A 19,183-nucleotide genomic window follows, 5' to 3' on the forward strand; every position below is an offset into this window, starting at 1 on the left:
ATACAGATTCCCCAAAGATGCTAGGAATATCTGTTACTTGTTACTAACTAACAAAACTACTTATACCTAGAGATTACATGGAAAACAAACTATCCTACAAAGTCTGTAAACCTACACTATAAAGCGATGTAAAACACTTTAAGCACAAGGACTTGAATACAACATTTTTAGACTCAACAACCTTTTTGAAATATTTTACAAATTCCTTTTATATACCAATAAAATCATTTTAAATGCATCATAAATACTCGCAACCAAACATCAATTTCACTTTAACTCATACAAAACATAATGAAAAAACAATCAAACAACTCATCAATCTAAAACTTAAACGAAAAACAAATCCTACTTGAGATCAAGCCGAAGCATCAAAAGATTTAGAAGCGGACAAACTACACTGGTTAATTAAAAGTTGTTTCGGGTCACATTGATACCGGGATATAACAATCTTACAAAATATATCTATCTTTGTTACGATTAATCAGTTAGCATTTCCATAATTACAACGATAGTTGATCAAGACCACGGTAACCAACTCTGGTGCCTTCGGTTAGTATCTTTCTTGGGAAGTAAAGTGATTCTATCAGCATGATCAACGGCCCATCGGCTGAAATCTGGCGAGCATACGAGACTTTCCAATGCTTTCTTGGTCGACTCTTTTGTAAACTCGTCCCATTCATCCTTTGAGTAGTGTTTTCTGTCTGGTGCATCGTGGAAGCTTGAGTAGAACGTGTTCGAGTCTGATAACCGCTGAAATTTGTGCTCATGTTCATAAGAATCTACGGCCGGTGAAGAAACTGGTTTGTAGGATCTTCTATGCTTATTCTTGTTCCTTCTAAATGACAATCTACAGATTTGGAAATGAATTGACATCTCAAGCAAAGGTACAATTCCAAATAAGTGCATAATTACAAAAATAGCCAAAACTGGAGAGGACCCACCATATATGTATTCGGGTTCACATTGTAAAACAAATATATGTTAATCAATACCCCTAAATCCTAAGCCCATAGAAGAACAAAAAAAATCATATGAAATAACACATCTTCTCAAGGTTCTCACTATTTTGTGGGTTCTCAAATGATTAGCCCCTTCCTGTATATATATACTAGAAGGGTTATCGTGCAATGCATCGAGACACATCTTGATTTCAGTGTTTCGTTTTATTCTTTTTCATGTAGATATAATACGTTTTTATGTGCTTTTGAGAAAGCGATAATGTTTTTATTTTTGAATAAAATATAAATCTAAAAATATCATAAATTTTTTTAAAAAAATAACGATATCAGATCAAATTAATCTTTTTAAAAGTTCTTGTGTTTTGGTGTAATTTTCTTGATTAAAATTGTAATTAAAATTTAATTTAGGTTTAATAATATAATATTTTAAAAAGATAATAACTAAATATTCTGTTAGAACTCTATGATTATCTTAATTATATTTTAGATTTTTTATAGTTAAAATAAGATGTTTTTCCAATATTTGATTATGTCTATATGCAGTTAGTTACACGAATTCAAATATGGAGCTTTAATAAGTTGTACTTATGCACAATTTACTTGTAATCTTAAATTTTAAGTAATATGCATCAATAAATAGTACTTCGTGCATAAAAAATGGTTTTTAAGAGTTTTTGTCAAATGCTTTATAATATAGTATATATATATATATATAACTAGAAGTGTACTCGCGCAATGCAGCGAGATAAATCTCGATTTTAATATTTAGTTTTTATTGTGTCTCTAATGGTATAATACAATTTTATGTAGTTTTGAGAAAATGATAATGTTTTTATTTTTGAATAAATATAAATTTGAAGATAACATCAAAATTTGAAATAAATATTAGTATTAAATTAACTATATAATAGTTCTTTTTTTTTGTGTAACTTCTTTAATTCAATTGTTTTATTATAATTTAATAGATTTAATAAAAAAATATATTTGATTTAATAATATAATTTTGTATAAAGATAATAATTAAACATTCTGTTAGAACTAAATAATTATCTTAATTATATTTTAGTTTTCTATATTTAAAATGGATGTTTATCTTGTATTTGATTATGTTTATCTGCAGTTAGTTACACGAATTTAAAAATGAAGCTTTAATAAGTTGTACTTATGCAAAATTACTTGTAATCTTGAATTATAAGTAATATGCATCAATAAACAGTACTTCATGCATAAAAAATGGTTTTTAAGAGTTTTTGTCAAATGCTTTATAATATAGTATAGATATGTTTGTGAAGCAGACTTACTGGTGTACATAAATGATGAATCCCTTCAATGCAGATGGAATGAGCACGCCACAGACCAATGCATCAACTGCCAATAAAGGATCCACCGAACTCTGGAACAGAAAGGAATGAAACATATCAACAATCTATGCAAAATAGATAGAGTCATCGCTATCATGTTTTCACTTGCATGCCTCAAATGTAAACAATAAAGAATCACATATACTCTCACAGCCATAACCATTTACATCATTCGCATCCAATTTCAACTTCCAATTATCAAAACATAAATTGTCATTTCGGGATGACTAGATAAGGAGGATAATGTGAAGGGGAGGATGTAAAATTGTAAATCTTCTGAAGCCCCCATTGACCCTTTTATTCATCGATGGGAATCGGATGAAAAACAATGTAATTAATATCCTTGTGAGAATCTAGCATGCAATATATTTTTCATATATATATATATACAAGGTAAAGTGTGGCCAGGAAGCCAGGTATCCCAAGGGACTCCGGGTGCAAGCCACCCATAGAGCAGTTTGGAGCATATATATACACACACATATATATATATATAGAGGAGGGATCAAATGCAAACTAAGCCATTTATACAAACCGTACAAACCTCATCCAACTTATCATAATCTTTTTCTTTTTCACTTTTTTTAATTATGAGGGTTGATTAATCATTTTATTGTGGAGGGCGTTAATTATGGGAATTATCCTGTTCATTGTATTAATTTTAGAAAACAAATTTCATCAAAATGAGAAATACATGAAACAATTTCATTTTTGCATAGAAACAGAAATATATGAAACAGTTTCATCAAGAAAAAAGTTATATGAAACAATTTCATCATATTAAACAATTCCATTAAATTAAACAATGAAATTGACGGTTTATACAAATGACTTGGTTTGCATTTGATCCCTCCCCTATATAGATATATATTGAAGTATATAATACTATACGGCAAAATTCACACAGTCCACATCTTTGGTAAAGATCGAACCCTTGACCTACAAAGAGGTTGGGGTCTATTGGTATTCCGGATGCCGCTAGGTCAATGACCCCTTGGATTTTTTGGACATACAAGAGTGAAAAAAGCATGAAAGTTCAGTAATGTCTTTATCTATTTTGCTGAATAACATATGCAAAAGTACAAAATGGAAAATACATATGTGCCTTTTTGGACAATTAGCCAGGTTGATTTTGAATTTTGCTACTTCTGTAGCTTGCAGAATTCCCTTCTCACAGTTGTAAATATAAAATTACTTTCTAATTATAAAACAAAATGTGAAGGGGGCACCTGAAGAATCATACTAGCGGCCACAATCCGAAAAGACCAAGCAACAAATTGAGCCACGCCTGTATCGATTGATCCATCTTCTGTCAGGACAAGCTTACGAACAGCCCAGAAGCCCAACCACGCCCCAGTTAGAACAACACAAGCTAGTAGGAATACTGCTACCTGCAGCAAATGGTGATACATCAGCAAACACCCTCTAAAAGATATATTTATATTTCTGCTTATCACAATCACTACACAAAAAGTAAAACTCATAATGCAATCGACATTGTAAAACTGCTTTCCTCCAAACTAATTAGGTAACCTAAAATTTGAAACCCAACAAAAAATTATGAAATGAGGTGAACCTCTTGGGGTCAACCACAAGAATAGCATAATTCCAAGCATTCGTCTCTAAAGGCCAACCCTTTCTGGTATAGTCCACTGTTTGAATCTCTCTTCACACAACTTTCCACCCATATAAATCTTCTTTAAGGCCTCCTTTTGGTACAAGTCTGTCTTTCTAGCCGTTGCACCAGACGCACGTTAAAATTGACCAAACATTTCCAGTTGTGTGGCCTTTCTCCTCAGACCAGTGCTACATCACCAATTTCAAGAACACTGTCACTATCTTTGGCTATTAATCACTGTATGTCCACAACCTCAACATTTGCATTTCTAGTATACTCTTCAAGGTGTCATGTTCTCTTCAGGTGGCCCAATATTTTGCATGTAGATACAGTGAAATTTTGATTAAATAATACGATAAATTGTAATAACTATTGAAAATAAAAGAAAATAATAATAAAATAATATTTGTGATTGGGGTGTAAAGTGGCAAACAGGAAGTTCTGGGACCTGTTTTGCCAATGTAGCAAAATCAAGACATTGAAAACTTCTAAGATTTCGAAAACCCAAATCATGATTTTGGTCACAATAATGCACAACCAAAAATAGTACAAAAACTGCATATACTAATGCCATCAAATCATTGCTACCCATAGACCAAAAACCCTAAGAATATCTATAGAAATCGAAAGAAAGGCAGTTGGGAACAGAGTAAGAAGCAGACCTTGTTTTTAGAGTTGAGAATCTGGGTATCATGGTTACAAATTTCGACCTTTTACTGTCTTAGATTTCCCAGAACCAGTATTCGGATAATCCAAGAATTCACGCTAGCATTTAAGATAGAAAAAAAAAGTATATTTCACCCTATACAAACCATTATATATATTTATATGAGAGATCGACTGCTAATGGTCGTTAGGCAGTTAGTAAATAACTGCAAAATAGTTACAACTACTTGTGGATAAGGTTGAAACAGATAAGAGGCAGGCTTATAAGCCTGAGTCAGTCTTTCACGATCAGAAGGTTCTGATGCAGGCTCAGAAGCTTCTTACTCCATACTTAGGGGCCGTTGACCAAACGTTTAAAGGTAAGCCCTTACCAGCAAGACTCACCATCATTTACCTTAATGCGTAACATTCCGGCCATCAAAATTGATTGATGGTAAGCGTTTATAACCCGGTAAGCGCTTACCGGGTAAGAGTCATCACCCTTAACAACCAGGTAAGACTCTCGATCATTGTCTTCCCTCTTAATGTGTAAGATTATCGGTGCTTATTATGTTCACCTAGTAAGGTAATTGAACCAGTAAGCGTTTACCAAGATAAGTATTCAGCAAACGGCCCCTTACCAAACGCTTACCTGGTAAGCGCTTACCGGCAAAATTCATCACCATCACTTACCGGGTAACATTTTCAGTCCACCAAAATGGCATCGTATGCAACAATTTACCCGGTAAGCGCAAATTCGTGTTAAAAGTCGTCACTCTCACTCACCGGGTAAGACTTGCGGTCCTTGATTTCGCTCTTACTGGGTAATATTCTTGGTCTTGCCATATTCATCCGGTAAGGTAATGTGACATGGTAAGCGATTACCCGGGTAAGTGTTTGGTAAGCAGCCCCTTAGTCTCCAAAAATACTAAGGGGTTGTTTACCAAACACTTACCGGTAAGTGCTTATCGAAAGAGTTACTACCCTAATGTACCTTACTAGGCAACATTCTCAGCCATCAAAATAGATTGTTGGTAAGCGTCTTTTACCTGGTAACCGCTTATTGGCTAGGAGTCTTTTCCCTCACTTGCCGGGTAAGGTTCTAGATCCTTGCAATGCCTCTTACCGGGTAATATTCTCCGTCCTTTCCATGATCACCCGGTAAGGTAAGTGACACCCGGTAAACGTTTGGTGAAAGGCCCCTAAGTTTCTAGCCTTCCGAGTTTCACTCGGGATGTTTAGAAACTCAAATTTCACAAGTACTTCCCTTCTAAAATCTGCAGAGGCTTCGGTGTGCTGCCCCTAGGACCCTGCAAGGAGGTGCAGCCCCCTTGACCCCCACCTTATGACAATCTAAGGTGATAGAGGCAACATTTGTGAATGTGTACTCTGCACCTCCTAGGTCTTTTTACCTAGTCGATCCCTTGAAAATCACAATTACAAGAAAATGCTTTGATGACATTAAAATCACCAACATTTAGTTTCAAGCTGCAATCAAAGGTAAACCTCGGCTCAAATCTTCGAATTAATAATTCTTGTGTAGTTTAGAATGCGTTCCAGGTCGATTGGCTGAGTTCATGTGGTGTTATGACGGCCCTAACACCATGGCGGAGGCCCTCTGTGCGACAGACCGACAGTGGGAACTCTTAGGGAACCTTGTGATGTATCGGGGAATTTGAAATTTGGGGTTTTACATAAATGACAACCACATAAGCACATCTAATGATTAAGAGAGGGTATTCTCCCTTTACAATTCGGCCTTGCATCTTAACCATTAAGTGGCTTATTTTAAACAAACCGCCTTACATCAGATAGATTAAGATGTCTATGCCCGCCAGTTCATTCAGATGCAGGCAAACTCCACCGCTTATATATGTGAAAGAAATCTGAGATAAAACACAACATTTCTTATATTGAACTTACATACAGGATTGTACAAGTCTTCCTCGATTCCCATCTCCAGAAGTAATGAGCGCAATAATGTAGGTATGTAGCTAGTCAGAAAGGATACAACTCCAACCTGAAGAAGTAAGATGTTGACATGAACTTAAATTACAGCGTAAGATATATTTTACCAAAGGGTCATTGGCCCAGCAGTAGCTGGGTTACCCGTAGAGCCCAGCCTCACAGGAGGTCAAGGCGAGGAGTGTGCGTGAGTATTTTCCGTATATAAATATTATATAAAAAAGATATTATTTGAAACACTAACTAAGCAAAAGATAAATGGGGAACTCACAATGGATCCGTATAGAACTAATGCAAGTGAACTCTTTCGACCACTTGGGAGGATCCTCATACCCTGCATTAAAAGTAACAAACATGGTGAATATATGATAATAAAGTTATACTTGTAGAATTTATTTAACCAAACAACAGAGTATAAAGTTTATGGAACTTCGACATCAAAATTAACCAATTCAGAAGTCGCTTGGAATACAAGAAACATACAATTGTAATACTAATATATCAGCATAATTTTCATGTAAATATATCGTAAATTGGGGCTAACGAAGTTATGTGCTTAACCTGAAAGAGGACCACTAACACGACAAGCAGAATGCCTAATGTCATTGCACCACCATAGTAGATTACTAAAGAGTTGCTCAACGAGGATGCAAATGTCATCAGTGTTATTCCCAGCACCAAAAATATGAGGCGGTACAAATAAAATTCTGCACGAAAATGAGTTTAGTGTCGGTATAATAATATGCAGATGGTTTACTTGACTTCAATGAATCAAACAGTTGACCTTCACTCAGTAAGACCTCAACGGTTCCAACAGAAGAGCCCGTTATCCGTATGTCCAAGAGCTTGTGGTCAAATGGAGACATGGATCTAACCCATGACCCTTTGGTAAGTTTCTCCCACTGACCTTCAGGGCACATCCCCACCCCAAGAGATGCATTTCTGCATAATATACATATACACAACCATTAGGGCGTTTTTGGAATCCACAAGAAGAGACATATCTTACAGGAGAAAAGGCCAAAGCAGATTAAAACGCAAAAGATAGTTAGCAGCAGACTCACAGGAGTAGGCTATAGGTTCATACTTCTGGCAGCAATGTATCACATTGCCAAAACTAATTAGTAGACGTAAGAGAGGGAGAAGTTAATAAGAATAAAGTATTTATTTATTAAAAACTATCTAAGTTTTAGCTTTGTTAGACATCTTCCACTTTGAGTGTTTGTTTTGGAACTTTTATCTCGATAATTTGATATACTAAGATAATCAGTTGTGTAAACAAAAATCAAACTAACTTATCCTATTTTCCCCTTCTTAGATCATCTAAATATTTTAACTTTTCCATTCAAGCAAATAATTGAATCTTCAACAGTAATAACAACTTTTGAGGATCAAAGTGAAAATGACTGGTTAATTGAGAGACTACTTAATATGAGGAATAGCATTGGATTCTCAACCAATCAAATGATGAATTCAACATGATACACCTTTAAAAGCCAGTTATGAAAAACTTAGAACATAAACAACATAAATTAGTTTGATATAAAAAATATATAATGCACAATGACATAATGAAGTTTTACATCTCATAGATTTGTTACCATATACAACCTTATCTTACTATGCATGAAGGTAGCAAAGATAAGAGGATCAACAACTATAGAGGTCCAGATACTCACTATTGATTCCATAAAAGTTCCCATGACCTCAATCTAGTCATAATGGTCATTTAATGCATCACAACTCACCTATGAAAACAAACGGTAATGTTTGGAGGACGACCTGTAGAATTCATGTTTAGAACCTTCACCTTCACAGAAGAGAAGAAACTTGTGAGATTTCTAAGCCTCGACAAGCCATTGATTTCCACTCTTTCACAAATAACTTGAGACCCAGGTTTTGAACCAGGAGACCCTTCCACTACCAAGCTTGGGGATAGCTGCAATGAAGCAAACTCTGCAACAGCTGCAAATTAAAGAAATAGATAACAGGGGAAATTATTGGAAGAGTTCCTAGGAGCTTTATTCATTTATCGAATGGCAAAATTTATAATTTCTCAAGTCCAATACCGCGAAAAAGAAAAGCACATTACAAAGACGTACACCGGTCAAATCCTTAATATACGTCCATTACCCAACATCTGCCTTTAAACCCATTTGCTAGAAAGGTTATTATCATTTTCAGAGGATGAAAGAAGATATATTGATCCAACTCTTCAGGAACCTCTTTTTTTAGTATATAATATCTATATGCTGCAAAACTAGCACTCACTCCTCACCTTTGGTGAGATTTGAACCAAAAACCTCCAAGGAGGTTGAGCTCTACCTGTGACCCAGATACTTCTGGGTCAATAACCTTTGGTAGGTCTCCTCAACCTTCATTTTTATGTCATCTTTCACCTTCTCCCAAGAATTATCCAGAAGACATTTAATTTACTTTTCTGCTAGCATTTGGTGCTATCATAAGATTTTAACTACCCGAAAGGGTTGTCAAGTAGTCAATTGGACATCATACCATATTACCATGTGTGAACTTGATGTTTGTCTCATTTATGGCCGTCTTCTTTTATCCAACACTATGAACTATCACCTTTGTTCACTAATTCGAAACATAAATTAGCTAAAAGTAACAAAACACTATGTTAAATCAAACAAATTAGGAACCCTTGCTTCAAATACAACGTCAGAAATCGAGAGAAACACACTTTAGTTGAACAGTAATAAGTTAATAACCTCCATAAGACCCGAAATTTCTTGGGTTTCACTCTGATTCCTAATTATTAAGAACCAAAGAACATGCCTACGTACAATAAGTACAAAAGAGTAAAAATAAAAATACTACTAGTTCGAAGGTGAGAGTTAAGAGAGAGCTTACTCAGAGAAGGCAACTCCCCGGATACAACGAAGAAGGCGGAATTTGCTAAGGCGACGAGGAGGAGGAGGAGAAGAGCGGCCTGAAGTCGGAGGGAGGTCGCCGCGTCACCTACCATGGAGTTTTTGCGAAGTGAAAAATCAGGACCCGGGCTCCCTTTCCATAATCTACCAATTAGGCTTTGTCATACCTTCTTCCCTCCTACACCTAACCGAACCTCGTAAAAATTAAAAAATAAAAAATAAAAAATAAAAAATAAATAAATAAAAAGTAAACATTTATTGTATTTTATTAAATAAAATTGTAGTACATCAAAATATTATCGTATGCAATAATTTACTCGGTAAACACTTACCCGAGCAAGAGTCGTCACTCTCACTTACCAAATAATACTTTTCATCTTTACCGTTGCTCTTACCGGATAAGATTTTTGACTCTTGTCATGTTATCCCGATAAGAAAAATTACCCGGTAAACAGTTACCGGGTAAGTGTTTAGTAAACGGTCCCTAAGTTACAAATTTTATCCCCGGTGGTTATTGAAAATTTTAGATTGGGTTAACGGAATAATTATAAGTATAATTGTTATGGTTTTATTTTTGTTATCCACTAATTATTGTTCCGTTGATTTAGGGATAATATTGTCTTTCTACTTTAATTCCATTCAGATATATGTGGCGCCAATGAGAACGACATCAATCGGTGGAAGTAAATACTTTAATTCCATTCAGATATATAGTACATTTGTTATTATAAGACATTTTTCAAATAAGTCAAATAAAAAGACTAATATGACACTCTATTTCAAGAGTATCATACATAACTTTCTAGGACAGCCAAAAGTGTCCTATTAGAATATTGCAAGACTTTTGCATAAGACGCATAATTATTTGGGTATGTTTGGCATACTATAAAGTCGATTTTCTTGTAGTGTGGTTAATTGCAAATGAAGTTAGGCCTTTTGGAGGCTGACTCGTAGTAGAAAAATAGTAATGCTCGACAGCGCGTTCTTATTTGGACAAAAGTTGATTACTGTCAATCCCAACCAGTCCTACATGGAACCCGTTTCCAAGAACACTAATGCGAGGAAGCAAGTTTTTGGGCCACTCAGGGCTAGCAAGGGGATCGAACTTGGGACTAATTGTCTTGTACTTGGGCAAAGTTGCCCCACCTTTGCCAACTGAGCTTCACACCAAATCCACAAAGAGTTCTTATGTCTCAAAATATGGATAGTAAACAGATAAAACGAAATGAGATTTTTTTTATGATTTCCAATGATATCATTAAATAAATTGCATCTTGCGATGACTTCAATTTTCTTCTTGACCACCCTCAAAAAAATTAAAAGTATTTTCTTGTGGGAAACTACAAACACACACACACACACATCATATCCTCACATTTAAGGAGTGTTTCAAGTTTCCCACATGAAGAATATGTTGCCCCAATGCCACTTTTCTGGTCCCAAGTTCATCAACCAAACTCAAATCCTTGCACAAATCTACACTGAACTTAACCACACCCTGTTGCCTTGATGCCAAATTCACCTTCTGGAACCCCAGTAACTGCTTCTGGGGTGCGTTATGGACCGATGGAGGTGACGAAAACAAGAACACGGTGTGACTTCCACCCATCTTCCCATTATTCGTCACCCTCAAATGAACGTCAAATGCTAAATTCTTGCAAGTTTGCTCAACTGCATCGATTGACTTGCACTTAGATGATCGGCAAACATGTCCTTCCTCTAGTGGCACCGACACGAGTTTTGGTGCTGAAACTAGGTGGTGAGCGAACTCGGAAAAGCTTAGTCCGTCACCAAATGTGTAAATCGTGTCTCCTTTGTAGAACCGGTACGTTCGACCCGGGTAGCCTGTGGCTGGGTCTGGTCTCATGTTCATGTTGGTCATGTTCACCTTTGTTGTGTAAGATTGGGGGTACCATGACATGGGTAGTCTTCCACCTACAACCACACCACAAAAAAAATATATATATGTTAACACGTTAGATGCATGCATTCTCTATCTCAAAGAGATTAGTTTTTTAAAGGTATTGTGCAATGCGATACAATTAAAAAACCTTACATGGATTATACTGCCCGAAAACGATATCTGCTAGCGCAGCACCACCCGCTTCACCAGGGAACCCGACCCATAAAATGCTGGTGATTTTCGGGTTATCTTTAGCAAACTGAATATCCATTCCCCCTCCAGACATGATAACAAGAATCACCGGGCCTTTAGATACATTCGCGACTTCCGAAATCAAATTGTTTTGTTGCCCGGGAAGAGTGATATCAATCCTATCTCGACTCTCGGCCTCTATAGATTGATCCGTACCCATTACTAGAACAACTGCATCAGCGGCAGCTGCTACTTTCTTAGCGGCCTCTATTTGTGCAGTACCACACCCTACATTATCACAGCCTGCCTGGTATACTGTTGGTACCGAGGCCGTTAATCCTTGAAGTGGAGTTGTATATTTGCACGGGGTACCTGTATTTACGCTCAGAAACATTAGGATTCTAGCGGGAAAAAACACATACACACACTAGTGACCTAATGTAGAATAAAAATCTCTGGTCTCCGGATCCCATGTTCCCTCCCAGTCCCACCAATTACGTGAAGACACGGACAAGAAGGGGATATGGGATTTGAGATAAGAGATTTTTATTCTGTAATGTACTCTAAATACCTTCATAGTTTCCAATCATGGTCTTCGTGACGTTGGCATTGGGCCCGATCACGGCTAGAGACTTGATGGCGGTTGGAGAAAGAGGTAAGGACCCAACACTGTTCTTAAGTAGCACAATTCCTTGTCTAGCCGCTTCACGTGCTAGCTCCTGGTTAGCTGGTGTGCACACGTCTTTTGGACCTAATTTCCCGTAGATTTGCTTGCTTGGATGACCATCGAAAAACCCTAGTCTCATAAGCGTCGCGAAGTTGTTAGAAACAGCCCTATCAACCTCAGATTCTTTCACTAGCCCAGCTTTGATGGCACCTTCTGTGTATTTACCTAGGAAATTCCCACAGTTGAGATCCAACCCTGCAAAATTTCCAGACGTTTAGGGGTTGTTTACTGACATAAATTATGTAAGTGCTAAGCAAGTAAGAGTGGAGGTTGGGTAGGAGGTCCGGTCCATGCAAGTGCTGACCGAGTAAAAGTCCTTCCCTTAGCTTATCAGGTTGGCATCTCGGTAAGCATCATGGACCGGTAAGAAAGCTTAGTAAACAACATTATCTCTAACCGGGTAAGCGCCTCTTATCCGGTAAGAGGTAACAAGCAACTAGTAAACAACAACCAAGTCCCCTAATCTTTACATAACATATGTTAGAGTCCTACATCAACAAGACTTGGACATTGTACTCCAATACATGTTGCGACCCTATTTCTATCCTTAATGGCTCTTTTGGAGAGTAATTTAATACCTGCTATCAATGCATCTGCTGCGATTTCTTCAGGTGTTTTAGCCCAATGCTGGGAATTGAACATCACATCTAGCGAATCACAATCAGAACTTATGTACCTGCATAAACCGACAGTCTTATATGTCACAAAGACTAGACAAGTTTGTTCTCAAGGGAGGTTTATTTAGGAGAAATACTTTCTGACATGTTTTTTTAAATGCATGACCTTCAGACAGATTTAAGAACCTCTCTGCCTATTAAAACAATGGATATTCCTCACACAAGATTATCTCAAATCTGTCACAAGGTTATTCTCCTTGATAACCCGTTCTGATGATTATGGTGCAAGTAATCAATACAAGTTGGAAATGTTTTCGGTTTTACCCGTTTAACTTCCATTCACCCCTGATAACTCCGGTTAGGAGATCCGGATCACCACACGTTGGCTTGCCGTTTACTTGATTGTAAGAACACATAACACTTGCAACATTACCATCCACAACACAGCTCTTGAACGGTGGTTGATACGTATCATCCATATCTTGCTTCGTAACCTATAGAAAGAACAAAAATTAACCCCTCAAATACTTTTATCAATATAAACCAAACAAACTCAGTATATCCACTCGAAGTGGGAGCTGATGAGCAACGTAAAATGTATGAATCCATGTCTAAATACTTTTATCAATGCAGTAACGGTATAATTTGTAAGTCATATTTTCATGTGAATATATACGTACCACGGCATTAAAATGGTATCGATCGATGCCTTTCCAGTTATCGACATCATAGGCCGTGTAATGCTTACAACAAGCCCCGACTTTGAGCCGATCTTTGTCACCATCGTCGCTATCTTGTAAGCCTTGTACGTAAGCCGCTCCATATTTACTTGTTAAAGTCGGGTCTTCACCCGGGGTCTCTTGACCTCTTCCCCATCTCGGATCCCGGAAAATGTTTATATTCGGTGACCAAAAAGTTAGTCCTGCCAAACCAACATTGTACATTGCTCTGGCTTCGGTAGAAACCACCTATACCCATCAAAATTAACCAAATTTCGATTAATTTTTTGAAGTATATAATCTATATCTACACTATATTATAAAACATTTGACAAAAATTCTTAAAAATTATTTTTTATACATAAAGTACTGCTTATTGATGCATATTATTTAAAAATTCAAGGTCACAAGTAAATTGAGCGTAAATACAACTTATTAAAGCTTCATGTTTGAATTTGATTAACCAACTCTAGATAAACATAATCAAATACATAATAAACTTCTCATTTTACATATAAAAGATCTAAAATATAATTATAATAATCATTGAGTTTTAACATAATATTTTTATTTTATTTTTATAAAGCATTATATTATTAAACCAAAAATAAATTACTTCGTTATTGAACCTAAATTAAATTATAATTAAAAAAATTACAAAAAAAAGCGATAACTTATATATTTTCTTTTTCAAATTTTTATTAAATCTTTAAATTTATATTTTATTCAAAAATAAAAATACTATCGTTTTTCCCAAAACCATATAAAACTGTATTATAACATCAACAAAAACAAAGAATAAAACGAAACATAAAAATCGAGATGTATCTCGCTGCATTGTCCGAGTATCCTTCTATATTCATATATAGCAAAACACTCACATACACTCCTCACATTTGGTGAAAATTTGAACCATTGACTTCTAAGAGCTGCAGAGGATCTATCGTTAACCCGGGTATTGCTTGACCAACAACCCTTTTGATAAATTTAGATTAATTTTACACCTACCGTTGTTGTTGGTTAGACCAGCTTATCTGGATAATGCTATAGAATCATAAATGATCTATTTCTAGATTACTCTCTTTATACCACTCCAAGATTTGTTTGGTTAGAAACTTCTAATGTTAGGTTTCATCTAAAATTTCTAGCTTTCTAATTCCAAATCCATCACAATGCAAGTTGTTAGAAAGAAACCAGACGACTTTACAAGTTCTATCAGCCTAATATTTAATACTGACACTTTTTAAAAAGTGTTCTGTAACATATCAGATAAAACTGCTAACAGAATTTACTTTTTGAATATGTTTAGATTATTCAATTTTATATAACAGCTTATTATAACATTTTTATATAACAGATACAAAGGTTATTTAGCAGGCCAGATCATTTTATCCTCTTGTTATCTACCTACATTAGTTTTGAAAAAGACAGATTCAATATTATAAAAATAAAATATTCTTTTTGCAATTTTTTAATTGAATAAAAATAAAATATTCCCAAAAACAAATAATCCTCAGAAGAAAAGTGAAAATGGGTGGCTGGCTGGCTGGCTGGCTGGCTCCACCAGCTTACTTAATAAAGGAGCTACAAGACACTTTTAATTATAAACTTAAAATAAGACGTATTGGTCCCTCACCATCAACCTATAATCACAAGTCTTATTAATTTTGATGGTTACAAGAAAACCCATCTTTTAATTATAGATTTTAAATAAGAATACTGGTATACCCATCTGACCCTGCTTTCGAGTGAAATATTACGACATGCAATTATCGACGGCAAAATAGTTGGACTGTATGTGCATGTATACGTCTCGACGTCGTAGAAAACGACGACCATGACAATAAGCAATTTCCGGTCTTCATTTCGCGTCAATTCGATTTAAATCAGAATGCCGATTGGCGATTGTTATCATGGTTGAAGTTTAGTGGATGTACCTTTCCGATGGTTTTAAACAAGGTTTCGTTGAACGAGGCTGCGGTAAGAATGACTTGAGGGAAGCTGGTGGCTCCAGGGACCACACTGGAGAAATGGGTACCTGGACCAACGTAAGAAACCCCGTGCAAAGCCTCTGACCACCACTCGTACTTTGGTATCCCGAGCCGGTCGACACTCCCAGCGTTATCCACCAAATTCGCAATCTTTTCCTGCAATGTCAGCCGTTTCACCAGATCATCGACCCTCGTTTTGACGTCCAACGACGAGTCGCAGAACGTGAAGTTCTTGAGGGCCGGATTCTTGTCGATGTCGCAGGCGAAAACGGGGCTGTTTTGGGCCAGAACTTTGGATCTCCATAGCATGAAGATTGCAAGAATGGCGAAAACAGAGGTTAGTCTGTTTTTTGATGCCATTTTTGGTGGTGAAAATGGAAAGTGATGAAGGTGGGAATTGTGGGTCTGGGTTTTTTTATAGGGATTGAAGTTTGAAGCACATGTTGTTTTGTAGCAACCCGTGATGGTTCAATTGTATGTGTGTGTGTGTTTTTGGTGTGTGTGAGAGATGGGAGGGAATCAAGTTGGATGCCATTTTTTCAAGAAACTGACACAAGGCCCGTGAAAGATTTATTTGGTGGGAATTACAAAAACAGTCCCCGGGTATTCGATAACTTACAATTTTTCTCCTTGGAGTATTTCGATCACTTTTTTAGTGAATAGAAAAATCAAACAACGGAGTGTCCGTATCATCGTATTCGGTTCATTATAAATTGGTAATCTTTTTGGTAACAATTTCAATGTAGTATCGTATTTTATAAGAATAAACGATTTTTCAGACAATAACATGTTTAAAATTAGTTTTTCTATGTATGCTGTAATTCTTTAAGCATCATCGCAGATTATTTATAAGAAAAAAGCAAATACCATGGTTGAAAAACTTGAATTATCTTTAAAAATTGCATTTTTTTTAGGGGGTTAATATTTGCTTTGTATATTTGACCTAAGTTGATAAAGAAACTATGTAATCGATGTTGGTTTTCTAGGGAACCTGTCCTTTGTGATGACAAAGCTCTTTTTGTATATTGTACTGGTTAAGTTGCTCACTTTTTGCACATGCACGTTTGAGCGTATCATATCTGAATGGGTGACATTATTGGAAACTTGGAGTAGAATGTATGAACAAAGTCTTTTGGATGAAAAATGTTTTATGATCATGGTGGGGCCTTGTCACACATAGATATGTGACTTCTATGCACGTAAAGACAAACAACCACAGCCAATAACAAGGGATGGAGAAACTGTAGAAACGAATAGCTTTAGTAAAATAAAACTACAACCCTTGCCACTGTATTGGTGATGGACCCACTACTAGAAAAGAGAGTTCCAGCGACGCGCCTTTAGCGGTGACATGTTTTAGCAAGAAGTTATTGTGACGACATGTAATCTCTATCAACCGTTTGCGATGATAACTGACTATTAATGAAGACAAAAGTCGTTACTAAAACCCCTGTAAGCATTAGAATACCAAATATTAAACATTTAAAGTTCATAAAAACCAACTTGCTTGTCATTCAATTTACAATATCTTATCTTACAACAATAAATACCAAAAATTGACTTAGAAAACAAGCAAGGACCGTAAGCGTTAAAGAAAGAAACCAAAGGGTGAAAGATGCATGTTACTAATAATTCAAAGGACTAGTTTACAATTTGTTATTTCTTCCTTGCACTTTTTCATCAACTTGCTTCGATTAACTCTTGACAACTCACAATCAAGAAAGAGAGAGCATGCCGATTATTTATATCACAAAGTAATAGTAAAAAAAATCCGTCAAGATCTTTAATTCTTAACATGGCGTAAAAGTTTTAGGACGAGCTTGTTTTAGGCCCCTTCTCTTTCATTTGTTGTTTCTTTGTTGGTTGCCCGGGTCTTGTCTGTTTGTGCCTTCCTTTGTGGTTAGTTTTCTCTCTTTCCTTTCCTCTCTCTCGGGGCTCCTTGGCTTTTTTCTGGTGGATGTGGTTCGCCCCCACCCGAGTGCGAATTTATCTTGCGTTTTTGGTTTTTTTTTTTTTTTTTGATAGGAGGGGTCTTCCCCCCTCCATATCAAAAAACATGACATAAAAGTTCAAAACAGTCCCATTTTGATGTTGTTATCTAATATTCTTCCGATGTTAACATGTCGAAAAGTGAGGGGAGTAGAATGTACGAAAAGGGAAATGGTGGTAAAAAAGTGTAAATAGGACCCGTGAAAGCACTGGGCGGCTGTTTTTATCGGATAAATGATGAAACACGGGGAGTGCGACACAGTCAAAATCTTTTGTCATCCAGCCACACTTACAATGCCTGTGTATTTTTCATATTTATTTATTAATTTTTATAATAAAAAATTATTATTTTACGTATTTAAAATTTAATATAATTAAGGTTTTTTCTTTCAAGTTCGTCAAACATTTACGATGTTAAATATGGTTCGTACATTTTTGTATTCTTGAAGCACGTTTAAAAACTATTTTTTATATCTAAAGTACTGTTTATTAATGTATATTGCTTAAAACTCAAGATTGCAAGTAGATTGTGCGTAAGTACAACTTATTAAAGCTTCATATTTGAATTCGTGTAACTAACTGCAGATAAATATAATCAAATACATGATAAATATCTCATTTTAAATATAAAAAATCTAAAATATAATTAGAATAATTAATCATTGAGTTCTAACAGAATACTTAATTATTATCTTTATAAAATTTATATTATTAAATCAAAAATAAATTATTTCGTTATTAAACTTAAATTAAATTATAATAAAAAAATAAATTAAAAAAATTACATAAAAAATGAGAACTTTTACATAGTTGATTTGATATTAACATTGATACATTTTTTATCAAATTTTTATGATATCTTCAAATTTATTGTTTTCTTAAAAACACATAAAATCATATTATAACAGCAACAGAGACAAATAATAAAATAGAACATTAAAATTGCACGAGTACTCTTCCAGTATGAATTAAAATAAAACATACATATTAGGTGAAGTGAATGTGGGTTAAAATTACGTAATTAAATTGGTATATAGTTTTTTTGGGCATAAACTACTTGGTTAATTTGTTATCATTTAATATATATACTAGAAGAGTACTCGCGCTATGAGCAAGATATATTTGGACTTCACTGTTTCGTTTTATTCCGTCTCTATAGATGTTTTAATACGGTTTTTATGTGGTTTTGCTAAATGGATAATGTTTTTATTTTTGAATAAAATATAAATTTGAAGATATCATAAAATTTCGAAAATAAATATATCAATATTAGTATCAAATTAACTGTTTAAATTTTTATATGGTTTTTAAAAGTTCTTGTTTTTCTTGTAATTTCTTTAATTCAATTTTTTTTATAATTTAATTTAGATTTAATAATGAGTAATTTAATTTTGATTTAATAATATATAATTTTTTATAAGAATGATAATTAAGTATTCTGTTAGAACTCAATAATTATCCTAACTATATTTTAGATTTTTTATATTTAAAATGAAATGTTTATCTTGTATTTGACTATGATTATCTGCAGTTAATTACACGAATTCAAACATGAAGCTTTAATAAGTTGTACTTACGCACAATTTGTTTGTAACCTTGAATT

General features: G+C 35.0%; 2 protein-coding genes across 2 annotated transcripts; both read right to left on the minus strand.

The window, feature by feature from the left end:
- Positions 1 to 376: 376 nt before the first annotated feature.
- Positions 377 to 9,540, minus strand: LOC112517363. The gene is made up of 9 exons (XM_025124765.1): positions 9,423 to 9,540; positions 8,297 to 8,513; positions 7,333 to 7,490; positions 7,110 to 7,255; positions 6,820 to 6,882; positions 6,511 to 6,603; positions 3,550 to 3,711; positions 2,261 to 2,352; positions 377 to 847 (listed from the first exon to the last, which is right to left on the minus strand). Exons 1-9 carry the CDS (start codon positions 9,535 to 9,537, stop codon positions 517 to 519), a joined length of 1,377 nt encoding a protein of 458 aa, XP_024980533.1. The 5' UTR covers positions 9,538 to 9,540; the 3' UTR covers positions 377 to 516.
- Positions 9,541 to 10,659: 1,119 nt separating this feature from the next.
- On the minus strand, positions 10,660 to 15,951 carry LOC112516739 (beta-xylosidase/alpha-L-arabinofuranosidase 2-like). Its single transcript, XM_025123950.1, has 7 exons — positions 15,538 to 15,951; positions 13,562 to 13,849; positions 13,206 to 13,375; positions 12,843 to 12,940; positions 12,109 to 12,459; positions 11,499 to 11,909; positions 10,660 to 11,377 (listed from the first exon to the last, which is right to left on the minus strand). The coding sequence occupies exons 1-7, from the start codon at positions 15,949 to 15,951 to the stop codon at positions 10,806 to 10,808; spliced, it is 2,304 nt and encodes a 767-aa protein (XP_024979718.1). The 3' UTR covers positions 10,660 to 10,805.
- Between the last annotated feature and the right edge of the window lie 3,232 nt (positions 15,952 to 19,183).

This window comes from Cynara cardunculus, assembly GCF_001531365.2.
Source record: "Cynara cardunculus var. scolymus isolate 2C chromosome LG 8, CcrdV1, whole genome shotgun sequence".
In the NCBI taxonomy this organism is placed as follows: domain Eukaryota; kingdom Viridiplantae; phylum Streptophyta; class Magnoliopsida; order Asterales; family Asteraceae; genus Cynara; species Cynara cardunculus.